The sequence below is a fragment of the Narcine bancroftii genome, chromosome 5 (genome assembly GCF_036971445.1).
Source record: "Narcine bancroftii isolate sNarBan1 chromosome 5, sNarBan1.hap1, whole genome shotgun sequence".
NCBI classification, from domain to species: Eukaryota; Metazoa; Chordata; class Chondrichthyes; order Torpediniformes; family Narcinidae; genus Narcine; species Narcine bancroftii.
The window spans coordinates 13,138,448-13,157,424 of NC_091473.1; the positions used below are offsets into that span (position 1 = coordinate 13,138,448).

The 18,977-nt window shown below is 40.8% G+C and overlaps 1 protein-coding gene across 23 annotated transcripts in view; it reads right to left on the reverse strand.

Moving 5' to 3' along the window:
- Positions 1 to 18,977, reverse strand: part of dock3 (dedicator of cytokinesis 3) — a 939,092-nt gene that overhangs the window by 88,403 nt on the left and 831,712 nt on the right. For all 23 annotated transcript variants that reach the window (XM_069936839.1, XM_069936837.1, XM_069936835.1 and 20 more), the window contains 2 exons: positions 11,818 to 11,966; positions 4,882 to 4,968 (listed from right to left, as the gene is read on the reverse strand). In XM_069936839.1, the coding sequence (XP_069792940.1) occupies positions 4,882 to 4,968; positions 11,818 to 11,966 (236 nt within the window). The remainder of the gene's footprint in view (positions 1 to 4,881; positions 4,969 to 11,817; positions 11,967 to 18,977) is intronic.

Consider the following 18,977-nt stretch of genomic DNA (forward strand, 5'->3'; position numbering starts at 1 on the left):
GACACTGAGGAATTATTCCTGGTGCCATTCAATAAAAGGATTATTTACTCACAGAGTTGTTTGTAGTAAATCATTCTGACGTGCTTTCCCACATTTCAGAAAGAACTTTATTGGCCATGAAATGGTTTGTGATGTAGTGAGGTCATGAAAAGCAAATTGGAAATAGAAAGTGTTCTTTGTGTTTTTGTTAGGCATTGATTTCGAGGTACAGATACAAAGCAATTGCCAATCCTTAAGTCTCTTCAAGCACTCTACCAAGAGTTTAGACAGTGGTTTTCATGAGGGCAGGTCAGCAGCAGTGAGCTTCACCATCAGGCTCAGTTCTGCAACTCAACCAGTTGTAGAGTTCAGACATCATTCTTAATAATCTGCCATGCAATCACTCTAAGGAAAATATATTCTTCCTATGTGCCCAGAACTTTTCTCAGTTCTCCGGTTTCAATCTAATCAGGGCTTTGCACAACTGTGGCAGAATTCTACCCCCACCCCACCTTGTTTGCCAGACAAGTTTTCCATGAGCTTTGCCAGAGGTCAGTTTTCCATGAGCTTTTTGATTATTGTCTGTGGCTGAGTGTGATATTTTAGTGCTCGATATACAGTGCACTCCTTGGGAGAAATACACATTTTTTTCCTTTATTTGTCCCGATGCTCCTCAATTCACATGTGATTAAAGTGCACATTCCAGCACTTTTTATACATTGTCTCCTCATTTAAGGGGACCATAATATTTGGGAAATAGCAATGGTATGTATATTAGTCATGTTTAGTATTTTGTTTCATATCCCTTACATGCAATGGGTGCTTGAAGTCTGTGATTCATAGACATCACCAGGTGTTGAGTATCTTCTCTCAGGTGATGCTCTGCCAGGCCTCTACTGCACCCATCTTCTGATCCTGTTTGTTTTGGGGGCTTGCCCCCTTAAATTTTCTCTTCAGCATATGGAAGCCATGCACAATTAGATTTAGATCAGGTGATTGACTTGGTCATTCAAGAATTTTCCAGCATTTAGCTTTGAAAAACTCCTTTGTTGCTTTAGCAGCATATTTAGGATCATTATCTTGCTGTAAGATAAAACACCTTCCAATGAGTCTGGAGGCATTTGCTCAAACTTGAACAGATATAATGTTTCTTTACACCTCAAAATTCATTTTGCTACTGCCATCAATGCACCAGTACCTATGGCAGCCATCCATACATGCTCAGGCCATAACACCCCACCACCATGTTTCACAGATGAAGTGTTAAGCTTTGGATTTTGGGCAGTTCCTTTACTCCTCCACACTTTGCTCTTGCCATCACTCTGATACAGGTTAATCTTGGTCTGATCTGTTCACAGACCTTTTTCCAGAATTCTGCAGGCTCTTTTAAATACTGCTTAGCAAACTGTAATCTGGCCATCCTGTTTCTGTCGCTAACAGATTTGCATCTGTTCATGAAGTCTTCTGCAGCCAGTAGTCATTGACACACTGACACCTGCACCCTGAATAGTGTTTCTGGTCTGTTGGACAGGTGTTTGGAGATTTTTCTCCGTTATGATGAGAATTCTCCTGTCAATAGCAGTGGGGGTCTTCCTTGTCCTACTGGCCCCTTTGTGATTACTGAGTTCACCAGTACACTCTTTCTTCCTAATGATGTTCCAAACAGTTGATTTTGATAATCCTAAGATTTGGGTGAAGTCTCTTAATGTTTTCTTCTTGTTTTTCAGCCTCATAATGGCTTCTTTGACTTTTATTGGTACAACTCTAGTCCTCATGTAGAAAAATGGCAACTACAGACTTCAAAGGTAATCAAAAGCTTAGAAGCTCTCTTGCATCTGCACCAATGAAGCAATTAAACATTCCTGAGTAATTACAAACACCTGTGAAGCCAAATGTCCTAAACATTATGGTGAAGATGTAGGAACTTTTTTTGCATTCTACTTGGTCTTGTCCGAATGGGGAGAATTATGAAAACTTTTGGAACAAGTTACAGGAACTGTTTTCGCACAAATTCTGGATTTATTTTTATTAGGAAATATTGAAGGTATAAGACCTAAATTAAAATTATAAATATACTAATTGGAATTTGTTAAATTAGTGTTGGCAGTGGCGAGGAAATTTATTATAATGACTTGAAAATCTGATACATCTTTAGGTATGCCAAGATGGCATGCAGAAATTCAAAGTTGTATCCCTTCATAAATAAATTACATGTAGCTTGAGAAACAAATACACTGTTTTTGCAATTTTGCAATATGCCTCTAGACTTAGGAGATTCTCCTCTGAATTGTAATGAAGAATTTTTATATCCATGTGAGACGACCTCTCTGTTCAATCCTAAAAACTGATTTTCTTCTTCTTTTCCTTATATTTATATAGCTATATTATATCTTATATGTTAATTGTTTTGAGAGAGGGGGGTTGGGAGGGTAGAGAGGTTTTGGTGTAGGGGTGAATACCATCATGTATGTAACCTTAATTTGTTTTTTCTAGAACTTTTATTATATCAATTTTGATTTCTACATGTTTTGAAAAATTTTACATACAATATTTTTAAAAATTATGATGTCCTAAAATGGGGAAACTATGTATAAAATGTGCTGTAATTTCTACATGGTCAAAGCAAAATGTATGAAAATAACAATTAATAAATTCTGGAATGTGCACTTTAATCATGTGAATTGTTTGATTACAAATTTAAAACTGTGGAGCACAGGTGCAAATAAAGGAAAATTGTGTCTTTGTCCCATACATTATGGAAGACGCTGTACCTGGACTTCTATGGCTTTATGAACTTTAATTGCTTCTAGTCTTCCATAATTTAAAATGTCTACTCTAACCTTTTCAGAAAGTATTCTATTCTAACCCTACCTATGTTGGAATCCTTTTGGCATAGTTTGACCCATACACCTAATACATTAAAATATTTTATAATCTTAATTAGTTTTCATTCATGAGCTGCTCTCCACAATGGTGCAAAGCTGCCTTATCAGTAAGTTTGGATTCAAGGCTTTCTCTTCCAACATTTATCTACAAGTGCTGTGAACAGATACGACCTCAATATGGATTTTTGAAGGACCCTGCCAGTTTTATCTTGGCATTTGGAGGATTGGATCATGATCCCTCCTCTCCTGCCACTTGCACAATTTCCATGTTGGGTAAATAAAGTATCTTGAATATCATGAGTTCCCAAACTTTAGCTCACAGTAGGTGTGAGAGAATACTTTGTATAAATAATGACCAGAAACAAGCCCTGGCTCACTACTCTGAACATGTTCAAAACTTACATTAAGTTTGAAAGGATATTTTTTTTTTACAGTACTTTCCTGAAAAGTTAAGTGAGAAAGTAATATTACTCAAAGATCACAGTACCAGGATATAAGAGTGTTTAAGAGAGAAGCATAATAATAGTGGTAGTGTTCAGAATAGGAGTAGCAGACAGTTCTGTACACCCATGTTTCCTTCCCAAGGCCAGGGCTAGATATTGAGACATAAAGTATACAACACGAAAGTAGCCCCTTTGGCCAACTTGTTCATGCTGATCGTTGCCTGTTTGAGTTAGTCCCCATTACCTATGTTTGACCCATATCCCTCTAAACCTTTTATACATGTTCCTGTCCAAATATCTTTTATCCACCTCTAGTACATCCTCTGGAAATTTGTTCCATAAATCTACCACCCTCTTAGATCCCTTATAAATCTCTTTCTCTCATCTTAAATTTATACCCTCTAATTTTAGCTTTTGTTCTCCGCTACCCTGCAAAATGTCACTATTCAGCTTATCTATGCACCCATTAATTTCATAAACCTCCATAAGGTCACCCCTTAGTCTCTCACACTCCAGGAAAATAATCCCCAGTCTATCCAGTCTCTCCTTATAACTCAAGTACTCCAGTCCTGGGAAAATCTTTGTGAATCCTTTCTGCATCCTTTAAGATTAATAAGATCCTTCCCATGGTAAGGCCATCAGAAATGCACACAATACTCTCAGTGTTGTCTCATGAACATGTTGCACAGTTATAGCATGGCAATGCGCTGACCAATGAAAACAAGTATTTTCAGCAACCTGTCTGTCTACTTGTCTCCTTATGGTTAGTGAAGAACAGAATGGGAAGGGTGAATCCATTTGTTGTGATCCAACTTGGAACTAATCACATAAGTAGAACTGCTGAGAAACTTGAGAAGCTGCAGTTACTGAGTGACAGGGAAATGTCAAAACAGAGTAAATTTGTACTTTCTAAATGGCAATATAAAGGTGTGCTGATAATCATATATCAATAATCTAAAGATTTGAAGCATTTTATCAAAATATAAAACATGGTACTATTTAATCCATTATACCATGTTATCAGATGTTTAGAAAGAAAAGGTAAAAGGAATGGGTTAGGTGTTTGTGTTTGTAAAACAGCAATATTATGCAAACATTAACATTTCATTTTCCTTTGAAGGAGCAAATGGCTTCTATATTACTCGCTAAGGTTAATGAACTACCCTACTTTTTGGTAGGATATGCTGGTCACTTTGTTACAATGGTGACTATAGCTAAAGGGACAAAAGCAAGGGTGTAAATGGGGCATAGGACCCTAGGTGTCATAATTATATGAAAGAAAATGACAAGTTGGTTGAAGAAGTAAGTTGCAAACAGTTATTAATTACTATTTAGTTCTGTTTTACAGTAAAGATTTGATGCATTGCAAGTAAGTTTGAAGAAAATATAAAAAATGAAAAAAAATCCCAAGAAAGAAACATAATAAACATAAAAAATTCAAGCTCGAGTTTTATCTTTTCAGAAAACTCAAGCATAATCAAATGTTTATCCTGTTATATAATTGCATATTTTTATTCACAATGAATTAGGTTTGAGAAGCCTCTAACTCCTATGAATGACTTTGTATTACGTACCCGAATCCAGCTGAGACTGTGGTAATCATAGAAGATTTCATATTGACTGGCCAGTTCGCGGCACAGGGGGATCCCATACTCCCAGCACTGAACAAACAATAAAATGAAAAGGTAATTCAATGCAAATATAGGAATAATCATGAAGATCACCTGTGGAACAAAGGTTGGTTCTGTCAGTGCTCCTTTACTCAAGTAATTCACAAATAGTGAAAGTATAGTGAACTTTGTGTACAGGCCAGCTGGCAGCCTCAGCTCTGAGAATCTAAGTTCTGCTCTGCACAGAACCTGGCCAATTGGTTGGGAGCTGGCCTCCTCTTGGAACAGTGGGCATGGGCTCCCAGTGGTTGAAAGTATCTGCTCCCAGAGGGCCAACTCAGTTGCTCACTAGTCATCAGAAGAAGGGATGATTTTCTGAGAATTTCAAAAATTTAAATTTTTGGTAATAGTCTGTTACAAGAGATATCAACAAATGCTTTCTGGAAGCCCACATTAATAACATCCATTGATATTCTTTGTTTACTTACAGTTTTTGTGTATTCTTCCAAACTGGTCTAGAGCTGATTATCACTTCAACTTTCTCATTCTGACCAAAAACATCATGTAAACAGACTATTTATTGTGAAAATTAGACTCCAGTGGAACTGCAAACATGGTACAAATCATGTCACATAGGTGACTAATTCTCAAAAGTTAGCAGAAACCCCTCAACCTTAAGGCATCACTTAGCAGCTCACAGATGTATACCATACTTTCAAAAGCTCTCAAGTTCATTAGCTTGAACTACCAGTTCAAAAATACACATTAGCTCTTCATTAAATTATTTTTTTTTCTCAGTGATCTATTTATTTCTGAACCAGCAATTTCATGACATCGGATATTAGATGAAATTCCCACGTTTCTCACTCTCTGCTTTGTAAAATAACAGGTGTGAGAGAAATAAGGTGATAGAGAAACTGGTCTTAGTGAAACTGGTTGAAGAATAAATATTGCCTTGAATCTCAGGTCAAACCTCTGTGGATTCTTCAAAATAATACCAGAGGATCTTTGTTCTGCCTGAGTGGTTAGGATGAGTTTAAGGTTCTGGCTGAAAGATGAAAAAATCAATTATGATAATACACAGAGAGATATTGAAATTCAAGGAATTGAGCAATGATGTCAGTTATAGTCATGGTTTCCCTGCAAAGCAGTTTGAAAAGCTGGCATATGCACAGAGAAAGCCAAGCCACCTTCCAGCAAATTCAGATGATAAAATTCACCACTAACTTAGGCCATCTTAGGAAAGGATGTATGATGATCAAGACCTGAAATCCAGCACAAGCTTATGGACTTCTGGCAATGGTGATCCCTCCCTTCTGACCTAGAGAAGGCACCTCAAGATATCACCTATGATGTCTCTATAAAATCTTCCCAAGCCACTGACAAGATAAGCTAACTAAAGTCAGCATCCTCTCCTTGGTCAATGCCCTCAGTTGGCTCTGATGAATAGGCCACATTGCTTGCATATCTGACATCAGACTTCATCCCAAGCTTTATTATGGTAAAGGATTACTGGTTGGACAGAGGAAACAATCCACATATGTTGAGAAAGTGTAACATGCCCAGTGATACTTTGGGAATCCCTGAGCCATAATTTCGTAAATTGGAGGAGACAACGAGAATTTTGTTGGAAGTCTATGTCAAGTCTTACTTCACTTATACTGGAATGCCAGTATTAGTGAAGTAAGAACATGTAGTCTCCCAAGCTAAACATCTGCCCACCTGTCAGGTATTCCTGCCCTGGGGAAAGTTAAAGAAGACATGCGGGGCAAGTTTTCTTCACATAGAGAATGCTGGGTGCCTGGAAGGGGCTGCCAGGTGTAGCTTTAAATTTAAATTTAGACATAGAGTATGGTTACAGGCCACTTCAGCTCACGAGTCTGTGCTGCCAATATATTCCCAATTAACCTACACCCCTGGTATGTTTTGAACAGTGGAAGGAAACCGGAGCCCCCGGGTAAAACCCACACAGACAAAGGGAGAATGTACAAACTCCTTATAGACAGCATGGGATTCAAACTCCTGTCCCAGTTGCTGGCACTGTAAAGACGTTTCGCTAATTGCTATGCCAATAAGTTATAAGTCGAGTGGACATGTTGCAACTCTATAAATCTCTGGTGAGACCATGTTTGAACTATGTTTGCAGTTCCACTGGAGTCTAATTTTCCCAAGAAATAGTCTGTTTACATGATTTTCTTAGAATATTGTGTTTAGTCTGGTCATCTTATTATAGAAAGGATGTGGAAGCTATGGAGAGGATGCAGAGGAGATTTCTGAGGATGTTGCCTGGATTGGAAAGTAAGTCTTATGAGGCAAGGTTAGCAGAGCTGGGACTTTTCTCTTGGGAGTGAAGAAGGATGAGAGGTGAGTTATAGTGGTCTACAAGATTCTGAGAGGCATAGATAAGTTAGATAGCCAGCACCTTTTTCCCAGGACAGGAGAACCAAACACCAGAGGACATCTGAACAAAGTGAAAGGAGAAAAGTTTAGGGGAGACATCAGGATTATGTTTTTTTACATAAAATTGTGGGTGTCTAGTATGCCTTACCATGGGTGGTGGTGGAGGCTGAAACATTGAGGACATTTAATAAACTCTTAGATAGGCACATGGATGAAAGAAAAAGGGTATGAAAGAGGGTTATGAGGTAGGAAGGATTTAGTTATCTTTTAGTAGGAATATATAGGTTGGCACAACATGAGGGCCTTTACTGTGCTATACTATTCTATGTTCTATACTTGACTCTGTGTGTGTGTGTGTGTGTGTGTGTGTGTGTGTGTGTGTGTGTGTGTGTGTGTGTGTGTGTGTGTGTGTGTGTGTGTGTGTGTGTGTGTGTGTGTGTGTCCACATCCCACATGGTTCTCTCAACATGAACTACACTCTGTGAGATCAACTTTACAATCCAGATAAACAATGAAAATTTGTCTTTTCAATTTACCTTATTGACTTGGTGTCTCCACATTGCTTTTGATTCATAATAGATCAAAATAGTCTATGTCACAGATGACAGAAGATAGTGGTGGAGGGGTGTTTCTCTGACGGGAGATATGTAATCTTTTTCATTAATTTGGATGAAATGTGGGTAGCCTGATTAGTAAGCTTGCAGACAACACAAAATATTGATGGAATTGTGGATATGGGAAAGGTTGCAACAGGGTACAGATCAGACAGAAAATTAACATAACATAACATAACATAACATAACATAACAATTACAGCACGGAAACAGGCCATTAGGCCCTTCTAGTCCGCACCGAACCAAACACCCCTTTCTAATCCCACCTCCCTGCACAATGCCCATAACCCTCCATCTTCTTCTCATCCATATACCTGTCCAACCTTTTCTTAAATAATACAATTGACTCCGCCGCCACTATTTCTCCCGGAAGATCATTCCACACAGCTACCACTCTCTGAGTAAAGAAGTTCCCCCTCATGTTACCTTTAAACCTCTGCCCCTTAATTCTTAACTCATGTCCTCTTGTTTTAAACTTTCCTCCTCTTAACGGAAATAGTCTATCCACATCCATTCTGTCTATCCCTTTCATAATCTTAAATACTTCTATCAAATCCCCTCTCAACCTTCTACGCTCCAAAGAATAAAGACCCAATCTGTCCAATCTCTCCCCATACTCCAGATGCTTAAACCCAGGCAACATTCTGGTAAACCTTCTCTGCACTCTCTCCACTCTGTTTATATCCTTCCTATAATTAGGCGACCAGAACTGCACACAGAACTCCAAATTAGGCCGCACCAACGTCTTATACAATCTCCTCCCAACATCACCTCCCAACATCACCTCCCAACTCCTATATTCCATGCAATGATTGATAAAGGCCAGCATACTAAAAGCCTTCTTCACCACCCTATTCACGTGAGTTTCTACCTTCAGGGAACGATGTACCGTTACTCCTAAATCTTTCTGCTCTTCTGTATTCCTCAATGCTCTCCCATTTACCACATATGTCCTATTCTGATTCTTCTTACCAAAATGAAGCACCTCACACTTATCAGCATTAAATTCCATCTGCCATTTTTCAGCCCACTTTTCTAAGCAGCCAAAATCCCTCTGCAATCCTTGAAAACCTTCTTCATTATCCACTATTCCACCTATCTTAGTATCGTCTGCATATTTACTAATCCAATTCACCACCCCATCATCTAGATCATTAATGTATATAACGAACAACAATGGGCCCAATACAGATCCTTGAGGCACACCACTGGTCACCGGCCTCCAACCTGACAGACAATTATCCACTACCACTCTCTGGCCTCTCCCTTTCAGCCAATGTTCAATCCATTTGACTATCTCAAAATTTATACCTAAAGACTGCACCTTCCTAACTAACCTTCCATGTGGTACCTTATCGAAGGCCTTACTGAAGTCCATATAGACAACATCCACTGCGCTACCCTCATCCACATTCCTAGTCACCTCTTCAAAAAATTCAATCAGATTGGTCAAACATGACCTTCCTCCCACAAATCCATGTTGAGTGCTCCTGATCAGACCCTGTCTATCCAGATGTTTATAAGTACTATCTCTAAGAATTTTCTCCATTAATTTACCTACCACAGACGTCAAACTTACAGGCCGATAGTTGCCAGGCTTCCTCCTTGAACCCTTTTTAAATAACGGATCCACATGCGCAATGCGCCAATCCTCCGGCACTATCCCCATATCTAATGACATTTGAAAAATTACCGCCAGAGCCTCTGCTATTTCCTCCTTCACTTCTCTCAATGTCCTGGGGAAGATCCCGTCTGGTCCCGGAGACTTATCCACCTTTATATTCTTCAAAAGCCTTAAAACTACACCTTTTGTAATCTCTATATTCCCCATATTTACCCAATTTGCTTTTTTTATCCCACATCTCCCAATATCCTTCTCCTTAGTGAATACCGAAGAAAAGAAACTGTTCAATATCTCCCCCATTTCTCTAGGTTCCACACATAGTTTTCCACTCTGATTTTCTAAGGGACCAATTTTGTCTCTAGCTTTCCTCTTACCATTAACATATTTGTAGAACTCTTTTGGATTAGTTTTCACCCTGCTTGCCATAGAAATGTCATAGAACATTAGATAGCACAGCAGAGAAACAGGTCCATGTATCTGTGCTGAACATGAAATTCAAGATAAACTAAAACATGATATATATCTTTTTATTCCCTGCAATTTCATGTGTCAAGATAGAAGCCTCTTAAATGCTACTACTGTATAGGTTTCCATGACTACTCCTGGTAGCTCATTCCAGGCATCTTCGCTCTCTGTATGAAAAAACTTGCCCCTCACATCTCTTTTAAACTACTTCCCTCTCACCTTAAATGAATGTCCTCTAGTACGTGACATTTTTACCCTGGGAAAAAGATTCTGACTGTGTTCTCTATCAATGCTGCTCATAATTTTATAAACCTATCAGGTCACCCCTCAGCTTCCTACACTCCAGAGAAAACAACCCAAGTTTGTCCAAATTCTCCCCATAGACCATATCTTCAAATCTCTTCTGTATCCTTTCCAAAACCTCTACAACCTCCCTGAAATGGGGCAACTAAAATTACACACAGTATTCCATGTGCAGTCTGACTCAATTTTATTTAGCTACACCATAACTTCTTTATTTTTGTGTGCAATGCCCTACCCTATGAAGGCAAGCATCCCATATACCTTTGTTTCTACCCTATCTTTGCATTGGCCACTTTCAAGGATCTATGAACCTAACCCCCAGATCCCTCCACACATCAATGCTTTTAAGATCCTGCCATTAACTATACACATTACTCTGCCGTTTAACCCTCCAAAGTGCAACACCGCATTTGCCTGTATTAAACTCAATCTCCCGTTTCTCTGCCCATATCTGTAACTTATATACTGTATATCCTTTTGTATTCTTTCATAGCCCTCTACCCTGTCCACAACTCCACCATTCTTAGTGTCACCTGCTAACTTATTGACCCATTCAGTGCAATACACAAAAGTGCTGGGGAACTCAGCAGGCCATGCAGCATCCATAGAAAGTAAAAGGCAGTGAACATTTCAGGCCTGAGCCTTTTATCAGGAGTGCCAAAAAATCAGCCAGACACCTGAATGAAAAGGTAGGGTTGGGGTGGTGGAGAAGAAGGGAAAGAGATAACAGGTGAATACAGGTGGGAGGGTAGAAGAGAAAGAATCTGAGAAGTGATGAGAGAGAAGGCAAAGGCTGAGAAGGGTAGCTCTGATAGGAGAAGGAAGGGCTGGGGAGCTAAAGGGAAGCAAGGGGATGAGGGAAAGAGAGAAATTGGTCTAGGGGAAGTTGGACAAGAACAGGCAGTGAATAAAGGGATATGGACCATGTGCTGGTAGATAGGATTAGTTACAGTGGCATTGTGGTTGGTACAGAGTGTTTCAGAGCTGTACTGGTGTAGGTTAAAAAATAGTATCCTGGGCTTTGTGAGGAGATTTCTGTGAATCAGTTTAAGTGGCGCAACCTTTGTGTCCATGCACAGGCATACAAATACAACGCTACAGGGTGCTGTTAGCAATTTGTATTGAGCAATTATGGGGGTTCTAACTCTGGACTTATCTCAGGGCTCTTCATGGCATACAATGTAATGTAAAAATGCACTGAAATTTTCCAGTGCTCTGAAACACTGGGTCTGTTTTCAGTATCTGGTAGCTTTAACAGATCTGGCTTACTCTGCTGACAAAGCCTCTTCTACATTTTGACCGAAAAGTTGCCAATGGACACCCCAGCATTATCATATTATATTGCAGAAAGTTCTTTCAGCTGCTCCATCCAGAATTTCTCACAGAGGTTTTGGATGTTCACATTGGGATATTCATGAATATGTTGACCTTGTAATGCAAGCATGAAACTGCTGAAGGGTGCCAGCAGAGCCAAGCAGAAACTCTACCACTCACCTTCCCCTTGTTGAAGTAGTTGATCACCTGGCGACACAATCCTTCCTTGCGCTGCCACTCATTTTGTGCTGGGTAATGGAGAAACTCCCTCAAGGGTTTGTCCTCCCACTGAAGCAGTTCCCAATACAGCATCAGTGTAAATGCTGCCTCTAAGGAAGATAAAAGACAAAATCAATTCAAGAAAGCACAGAAAATAAGAAACTGTCCACATCATCACAAAATCAATGAGATCTACAGTATAATCTCTATGATTAAAGAAAAAAAATAGGCTTCTCCCGGCTATTCTGAAGTTGTCAATGGTAAATTCCTGAGGGTTTGCCAATCCTTGAATTTAGTTAAAAGAGAAATCATCTGCAAGATGCCTCACATTAACACTGTGGGTTGAGATTCCCATTATCCCACAAGTGTCAATGGTGTATTTTTAGTTCATTATTTGCTCTCAAATGTTCCAGGTTCCCTGTTATATCAGTAAGGTCCTGCAAAGTATGCAGAGGCTTTGTTCTGATCTACTTGTGCAGCTGACCTCCTGACAGTGTCTTCCATATAATTTCCAATGAGGCATGATAAGAAGTTCTGTTATGAATAAATGAAAGGCATCACAGCAAACCCAATCCTATCCACACCGAAGTCCACATGAATGAATTTCCAACAAAGTCTCAAAGTGGTCAGCTACCTGACCTGCCTGATCTTCATGGGTGAATGATGCACCGCAGCTCGACCTTCAATCCCATTACTCCCTTAGTGCTGGTCAAGAAGCTACCCTCAGCAACTAGATCCTTGACTTTCTCATCAGAAGACCAGTCAGTATGAATTGGAAACAATGTCTCCTCCTCACTGATCATCAACATAGGCGCACACCAGGATGTGTGCTTAGCCCACTGCTCAACTCATTATACACCCATGTCTGTATGGCCAGGCACAATTACCGCTTAGAGCTCCTGACCCATTGAAGAAGCACATTTTTTCTATTAGCCAGTAGTGCTTTACCAACAAAGTGCAGGGATGAAACACAAAAGTCTGCAGAAGCTGTGATTGTAGTAAAAACACAGAAATGCTAGAGGAACTCAGCAGGTTTTGTAGTGTCCAAAGGTGGTAAAGATATATAACCAAGGTTTCTGGCCTGAGCCCTTCTTCGAGTAAGAGAGTTCAGATAGGGAACAGTGAGAGAGACTGTCACAGAACTCCCTTCGAAGAGAGGAGGAAAACCTCTTCGGGGAGGCATCCCTCGAAGAGATTTTGTAGTGGAGCAGCTGAATGGAGTGAAACACATAAGTCTGCAGAAGCTGTGATTGTAGTAAAAACACAGAAATGCTGGAGGAACTCAGCAGGTCTCGCAGTGTCCCCATGAGATAAAGATATATAACTGACGTTTAGTGCAGAACCCCAAGTAGGGTGATACAAAAATGAGGAACAAGAAAGGAAAGCAATAATCTAAGCAAATGATCAAACACATTATGGAATAAAGAACAGAACACTGAAACTTGCAAATGATTACAATTAAGAGAATTTGAAAGAATCAGTGGAATGAGGCTGCTTTCAAGTCATGTTAACTATGAGAAGGTGGCAAGCATTTGATGGAAGAGATAAAAAATAGTCATTATATAAATCGACCAGTTATTGTCCCAAAAAACTGCAGCAATACTCAGCAGGAGAAAAATGTAGTCGACATTTTTGGTTGAAACCCAGCTTTACAACTGAGGTTTGTGCTATTTGGATCACTATATGACAGTAATTAGTGTATTCAATTTTCACAATCATGAAAAAGAGCATCTCCATGGATAATGGCATACATACAGTATCCCTCTGCAACTGGATTCTTCACTTCCGCATTGAGTGAGGATCGGCCACATCACCTCCTCCTCATTGACCATCAATACAGGGTCACCCCAAGGTTGCACTCTTAGTTCCTTATTCTATTTCTTGTACACACATGCCTGCATAACTATATTCAACTCCATCTCAATCTACAAATTTCCTGATGACACTACTGTTTTTAGCCAAATAATCGGAAATAATGAGTCAGAATACAGGATGGAGATCGAAAACTAGTTGGGTGCTGCCCAAACAATCTTATTCTCAATATCACCAAGACCAAGGTGCTTATTGTTGATTATAAGAATGAGAGGCCAAGGAACCATGCATCTGTCTGCATTGATTGGAAAGGAGGTAGAGATAGTCAGAAACTTAAAATTCTTGAAGTACATATCTCAGAAGACCTTTCCTGGAGCCAGCACATCAAAGCCAGTGCCTGTACTTTCTCAAGAGTCTTAAGAGATTTAGCATGTCATCAGATACTCTATCAAACTTCAACAGTTGGATTGTGAAAAGTATACTGCCTGTTTGCATCACAGCCTGGTTTGGCAATACAAGTGCCCAGGAATGCAGAAGGCAGCAAAAGGTAGCAAACATAGCCATGAGTGTGGCTCGCTACAAGGATGTCGTCTAGGTAGATAAAGACAAAGTCCAAATACCTACCCACTGCGTCTTTGAGGCGCTGGAATGTCTGGGCGGCGTTCTTCAGGCCAAATGGCATGTGGAGAAACTCAAACAGGCTGAAGGGGGTTATAATGGCAGTCTTTCCAATGTCAATGGGGTGGGCCAGGATTTGATGGTATCTGCGCACCAGATCGACCTTTGAAAAGAACCGCGTGCAATGGAGGTTGGCTGTGAAGTCTTGGATGTAGGGGACTGGGTACCTGTTTGGAGTCGTGGCGTCGTTCAGCCATCTGTAGTCTCCTCCTGATGACTTTGAGACCATGTGTAGTGGCACTGACCAAGCGCTATTCGATGGCTGAATGATGCCCACCTCCTGGAGTCTGGAGAATTCTAGACCTGGTGTGGATCGGGGGGGCCTTGTGTGGAGACATGATGGAATACTCCGTGTTGGGGGGAGGCAATGTTGAAGTGAGGCTCTAGGATGGCAGGGACTCACTGAGGATCCCGGCAAATTTGTCTTTGGCGGCAGCGACTGTGGTGATCTCCGACTTGGCGTCGTCTCCTGTACCCAGGTGCACCGAGCAGAAGATGCAGACGTTGAGCATCTTGCCCCTCATGTCCACCAGCAGGCTGTGAGCCCTTAGGAAGTCAGCCCCCAACAGCTCCGTGCTCACCAAGGCCAGGACGAATCTCCAAGTGAACTTCTCTTCCCTGATCTGAATCTGTGCTCTACGAGTGCCAAAGATTTTGATTGTAGAGCCATTGGCAGCCCGCAGGGTTGGACCAGGGGTTCGAGTCCATATTTCCAGCGCTATGGGGGGAAGGACGCTCAGCTTAGCCCCTGTGTCAACTAGGAACCGGTGGCCTCTGGATCTGTCTTGGATGTAGAGGAGGCTGTTTACGTGGCCAACCATCGCAGCCATTAACAGCGGTTGGCCTGGCCATTTCCCTGGTAATCGCAGGGCTGGCGACACTTGCGGGCTTTAGCTTCCCAGCGCTGATGGTAGAAGCACCACGATGACTGGGCTTCTTCGGGCTTGCCCTTTGGGGAATCTTACTGACAACGGGGCGCCGGCTTGGAGACCTGGCTGAGTGCTGCCTCGTTCTCCTGCTTAGCTCACCAGAGGGCATCCTGGGTTGCTGCCTTGCAGGAGTTGGAGAAGTCTTCTTCAGACAGATGGAGCCGAATGTCCTCTGACATCTGTTCTAGAAAGATCTGTCTGAAGAGAAAGCATGGCTCGTGATCCTCTACCAGGGCCAGCATTTTGTCCATGAGGGCTGAGGGGCTGCGGTCCCCCAACCCATCTAGATTTAAGAGTCTGGACGCCCGCTGCTGGGGTGAGATGCCAAACTTCCCCAGGAGTAGATTCTTAAGGGCTGTGTACTTTTTGGCCGCTGATGGCCGATGGATGATATCGTCCACCTTCGCTGCCGTGTCCTGATCAAGGGCGCCCACGACATGGTAAAACTTGGTGGTATCAGCCGTGATGTTGTGGAGGTGGAATTGTGCCTCTGCTTGGCGGAACCGTCTGTGGGTGATGTGGCCAGAAAGGGGGATGTTTGAAGGCTACCGTGTTAACCTCTGCCGTGTCCATCGTTGGGGGGTCCAGAAGGTCATCTGGGCCCATTGGGGTCACCAATGTGGTGCTCTGAGGAGCTGAAGTAAATCACTGCCACCACACTGATCATCGTAAATGACTGTTTTTATTCAAATTCAGTGTGCCTCTTTAAGGGCAGCATGAGCTCATCACTTGGTGCATTGTGACGTCATAATCGCTGCCCAGGGCGCGTGCTGGAAGGGATGCTGGAGTCAAGAAGAAACCCCTGACGATGCCATCTCCTAATGGCTGACCCGCCACGTGGCGACACAAGCGGGGCCGGTTCGCCATTAGGCTGTGAGCCTCCACAATATAAGCTTTAAAGATTTCACCATATGAACAGACACACAGTGCCTTCCATAATATTTGGGACAAAGACACTGCTTTCCTTAATTTTCCAATGCGCTCCACAGTTTTAAATTTGTAATCAAACAATTCACATGTGATTAAAGTATACATTTTGGATTGACCATGTAGAAATTACAGCACTTTTTATACATAGCTCCCCCCATTTCAGGGCACCGTAATATTTGGGACAATTTGGTTTCGTAGATGTTTGTGACTACTTAGGTATGTTTAATTGCTTCATTGGTGCAGATATAAGAGAACTAGGCTTGCTTTGAAGCTTTTGATCATGCTTGGAGTTTGTAGTTGCCATTTTTCAACATGAGGACCAGAGTTGTGTCAATTAAAGTCAAATACACCATTATGAGACTGAAAAACAAGAGAAAACAATAAGAAACATCACCCAAACCTGAGGATTACCAAAATCAACTGTTTGGAACATCATTAAGAAGGAAGAGCGTACTGGTGAGCTCAGTAATCGCAAAGGGACTGGTATTCCACTGCTGATGACAGAAGAATTCTCATCATAATGAAGAAAAATCCCCAAATGTATATACCACAGATCAGAAACACTCTTCAGGAGACAGGTGTGTATGTGCCAATTATCTGCAGGAAACTTAATTATCAGAAAACAGAGGCTATACTGCAAGATGCAAACCACCAGTTATCCACAGAAAAAGGATGGCCAGATTACAGTTTGGCAAGAAATATTTAAAAGAGCCTGTAAAATTCTGAATAAAGGTTTTGTGAATAGATGAGACCAAGATTAACTTCTATCAGGCTGATGGCAAGAGCAAAGTGTGGAGGTGTAAAGGAACTGCCCAATATCCAAAGCATACCACCTCATCTGTGAAACATGGTGGTAGGGGTGTTATGGCCTGAACATGTATGGCTGCCATAGGTACTGGTGCATTTATCTTCATCGCTGGCAGTAGCAAAATGAATTCTGAGGTGTATAGAAACATCTTATCTGTTCAAGTATGAGCAAATGCCTCCAAACTCATTGGAAGGTGCTTCATCCTACAGACAGTGATCCAAACCATACTGCTAAAGCAACAAAAGAGTTTTTCAAAGCCAAAATCTGGAAAATTCTTGAATGGTCAGTTCAGTCACCCGATCTAAATCAATTGAACATGCCTTCGATATGCTGAAGAGAAAACTTAAGGCGAAAAGTCCCCAAAGCAAGCAGGAACTGAAGATGGCTGCAGTAGAGGCCTGGCAAAGCATCACCAGAGAAGCTACTCTAAGTTAAGAATATTGACAGATCACTTCCATTGTGGAAGACTCCAAAGACTCACAGTCCTCTGAGAAAAAAAAAGATCAACCAATCTCTGTTTTAAAAATGCAAACTCTTAGTTTTAAATAGCAACTCCTAGTTCTAGGTTCTCATACAATGGTAAAAATCCTATCCACAGTCACTTTGTCAAGACATCAGGATTTTATGTTTTGAGAAAGTCACTCTTCACTTTTCTGAACGTTAATGGATAAAACAATAGATTGACCTCTCCTCATAAAACAACCAGCTCATTCCAGGTATTAGAATAGTATGTCTTCTCATAGTATGTATTTACATCCTTCCTTGACTAAGAACATTGCTGTATACTGCACAATGCCCTTCATAATCTAATAAACACTATACTTCTGTATTCAATTCCCCTTCAATGAACAATAAAACATTGTGAATTTTTCTGATTACTTGCTGTACCTGTCTTTTGTGAATTATGCATTAGCTCATTTATATAATTCCGTATACCACAATTTAACATTCTTTCAATGCATATTTGCTGGAGTTTACCCATACGCTTAACAGATCTATATAGCTCTTGTCAGCTCCTTATATCCATTTATTTTCTTCTCTAACTTTGTTATCAGCACATTTATCAAATGAATCACTGCTTCAGCTGCATCCATATGCTAGTGAAAGACCAAGTGCAGCATCTCTTGCAGCTCCATGGGAAAGTACAAGAAAGGATTGGGTGTATGTGGAGACAGAAGATTAAACAAGGGGGTCAAGGAGAGAAGATTCCCTTCAGAGTGGTGAGTGGAAAACAATGAGGTGGAGGTGAATTCACTGGGTGAGTAATAAAGCAAAAGGCAGCACTAGAAGGTAGCAACAGCAAAACTCAAAGAAGGAATTAGTTTCTTGGGAAACAACCTGGTCCATCTTATAAAAATAGTGAATATGCCCTGAAAACATGTAGTACTTTTTGAGTATTAAATAATGAGTTTGTCAAAAAAGGCTGTGGAAACAGAACTTTATAGACTCCATGGGTATCCTGTGCTTCTCCCAAGGATGCAATTTTCTTAGGCAAGATTTGTTAATTTGTTCAAGTTGCATAAAGCTTGAGGCTTGGTTAATTTCAACTACAAAGTTTGGTTTCATTGATCTTTGATGATGTAATTCAGTCAGCCATCACATATGGATATGCTGAATGAATGAGGATAACTGAACTATTTTTTGGATGGAAGACCAGATCGCTTTTAAATTGTAATAAGTCTTTGGCTATGCACAACATATATCAATGATTTAGGAATCGAACATTTGCTGATTCTACAAAGTTGTGCAAAAATGACTGTGAGGATGTTCCAAAAGACATAGAAAGACAAAGTAAATTAATCACAGTGGTAGCAGATGGAGTACTGCCATAAAATAGAAGGTAATTCACATTCATTGAAAAAAACTTAGAAATGTTGGTGTGCTCATTCATGAAACTCTGAATTATGAAGTGTTCATGTGCACCAGGGAATCCAGCTTCATGAGTAACTGTTTCAACAAAGTGT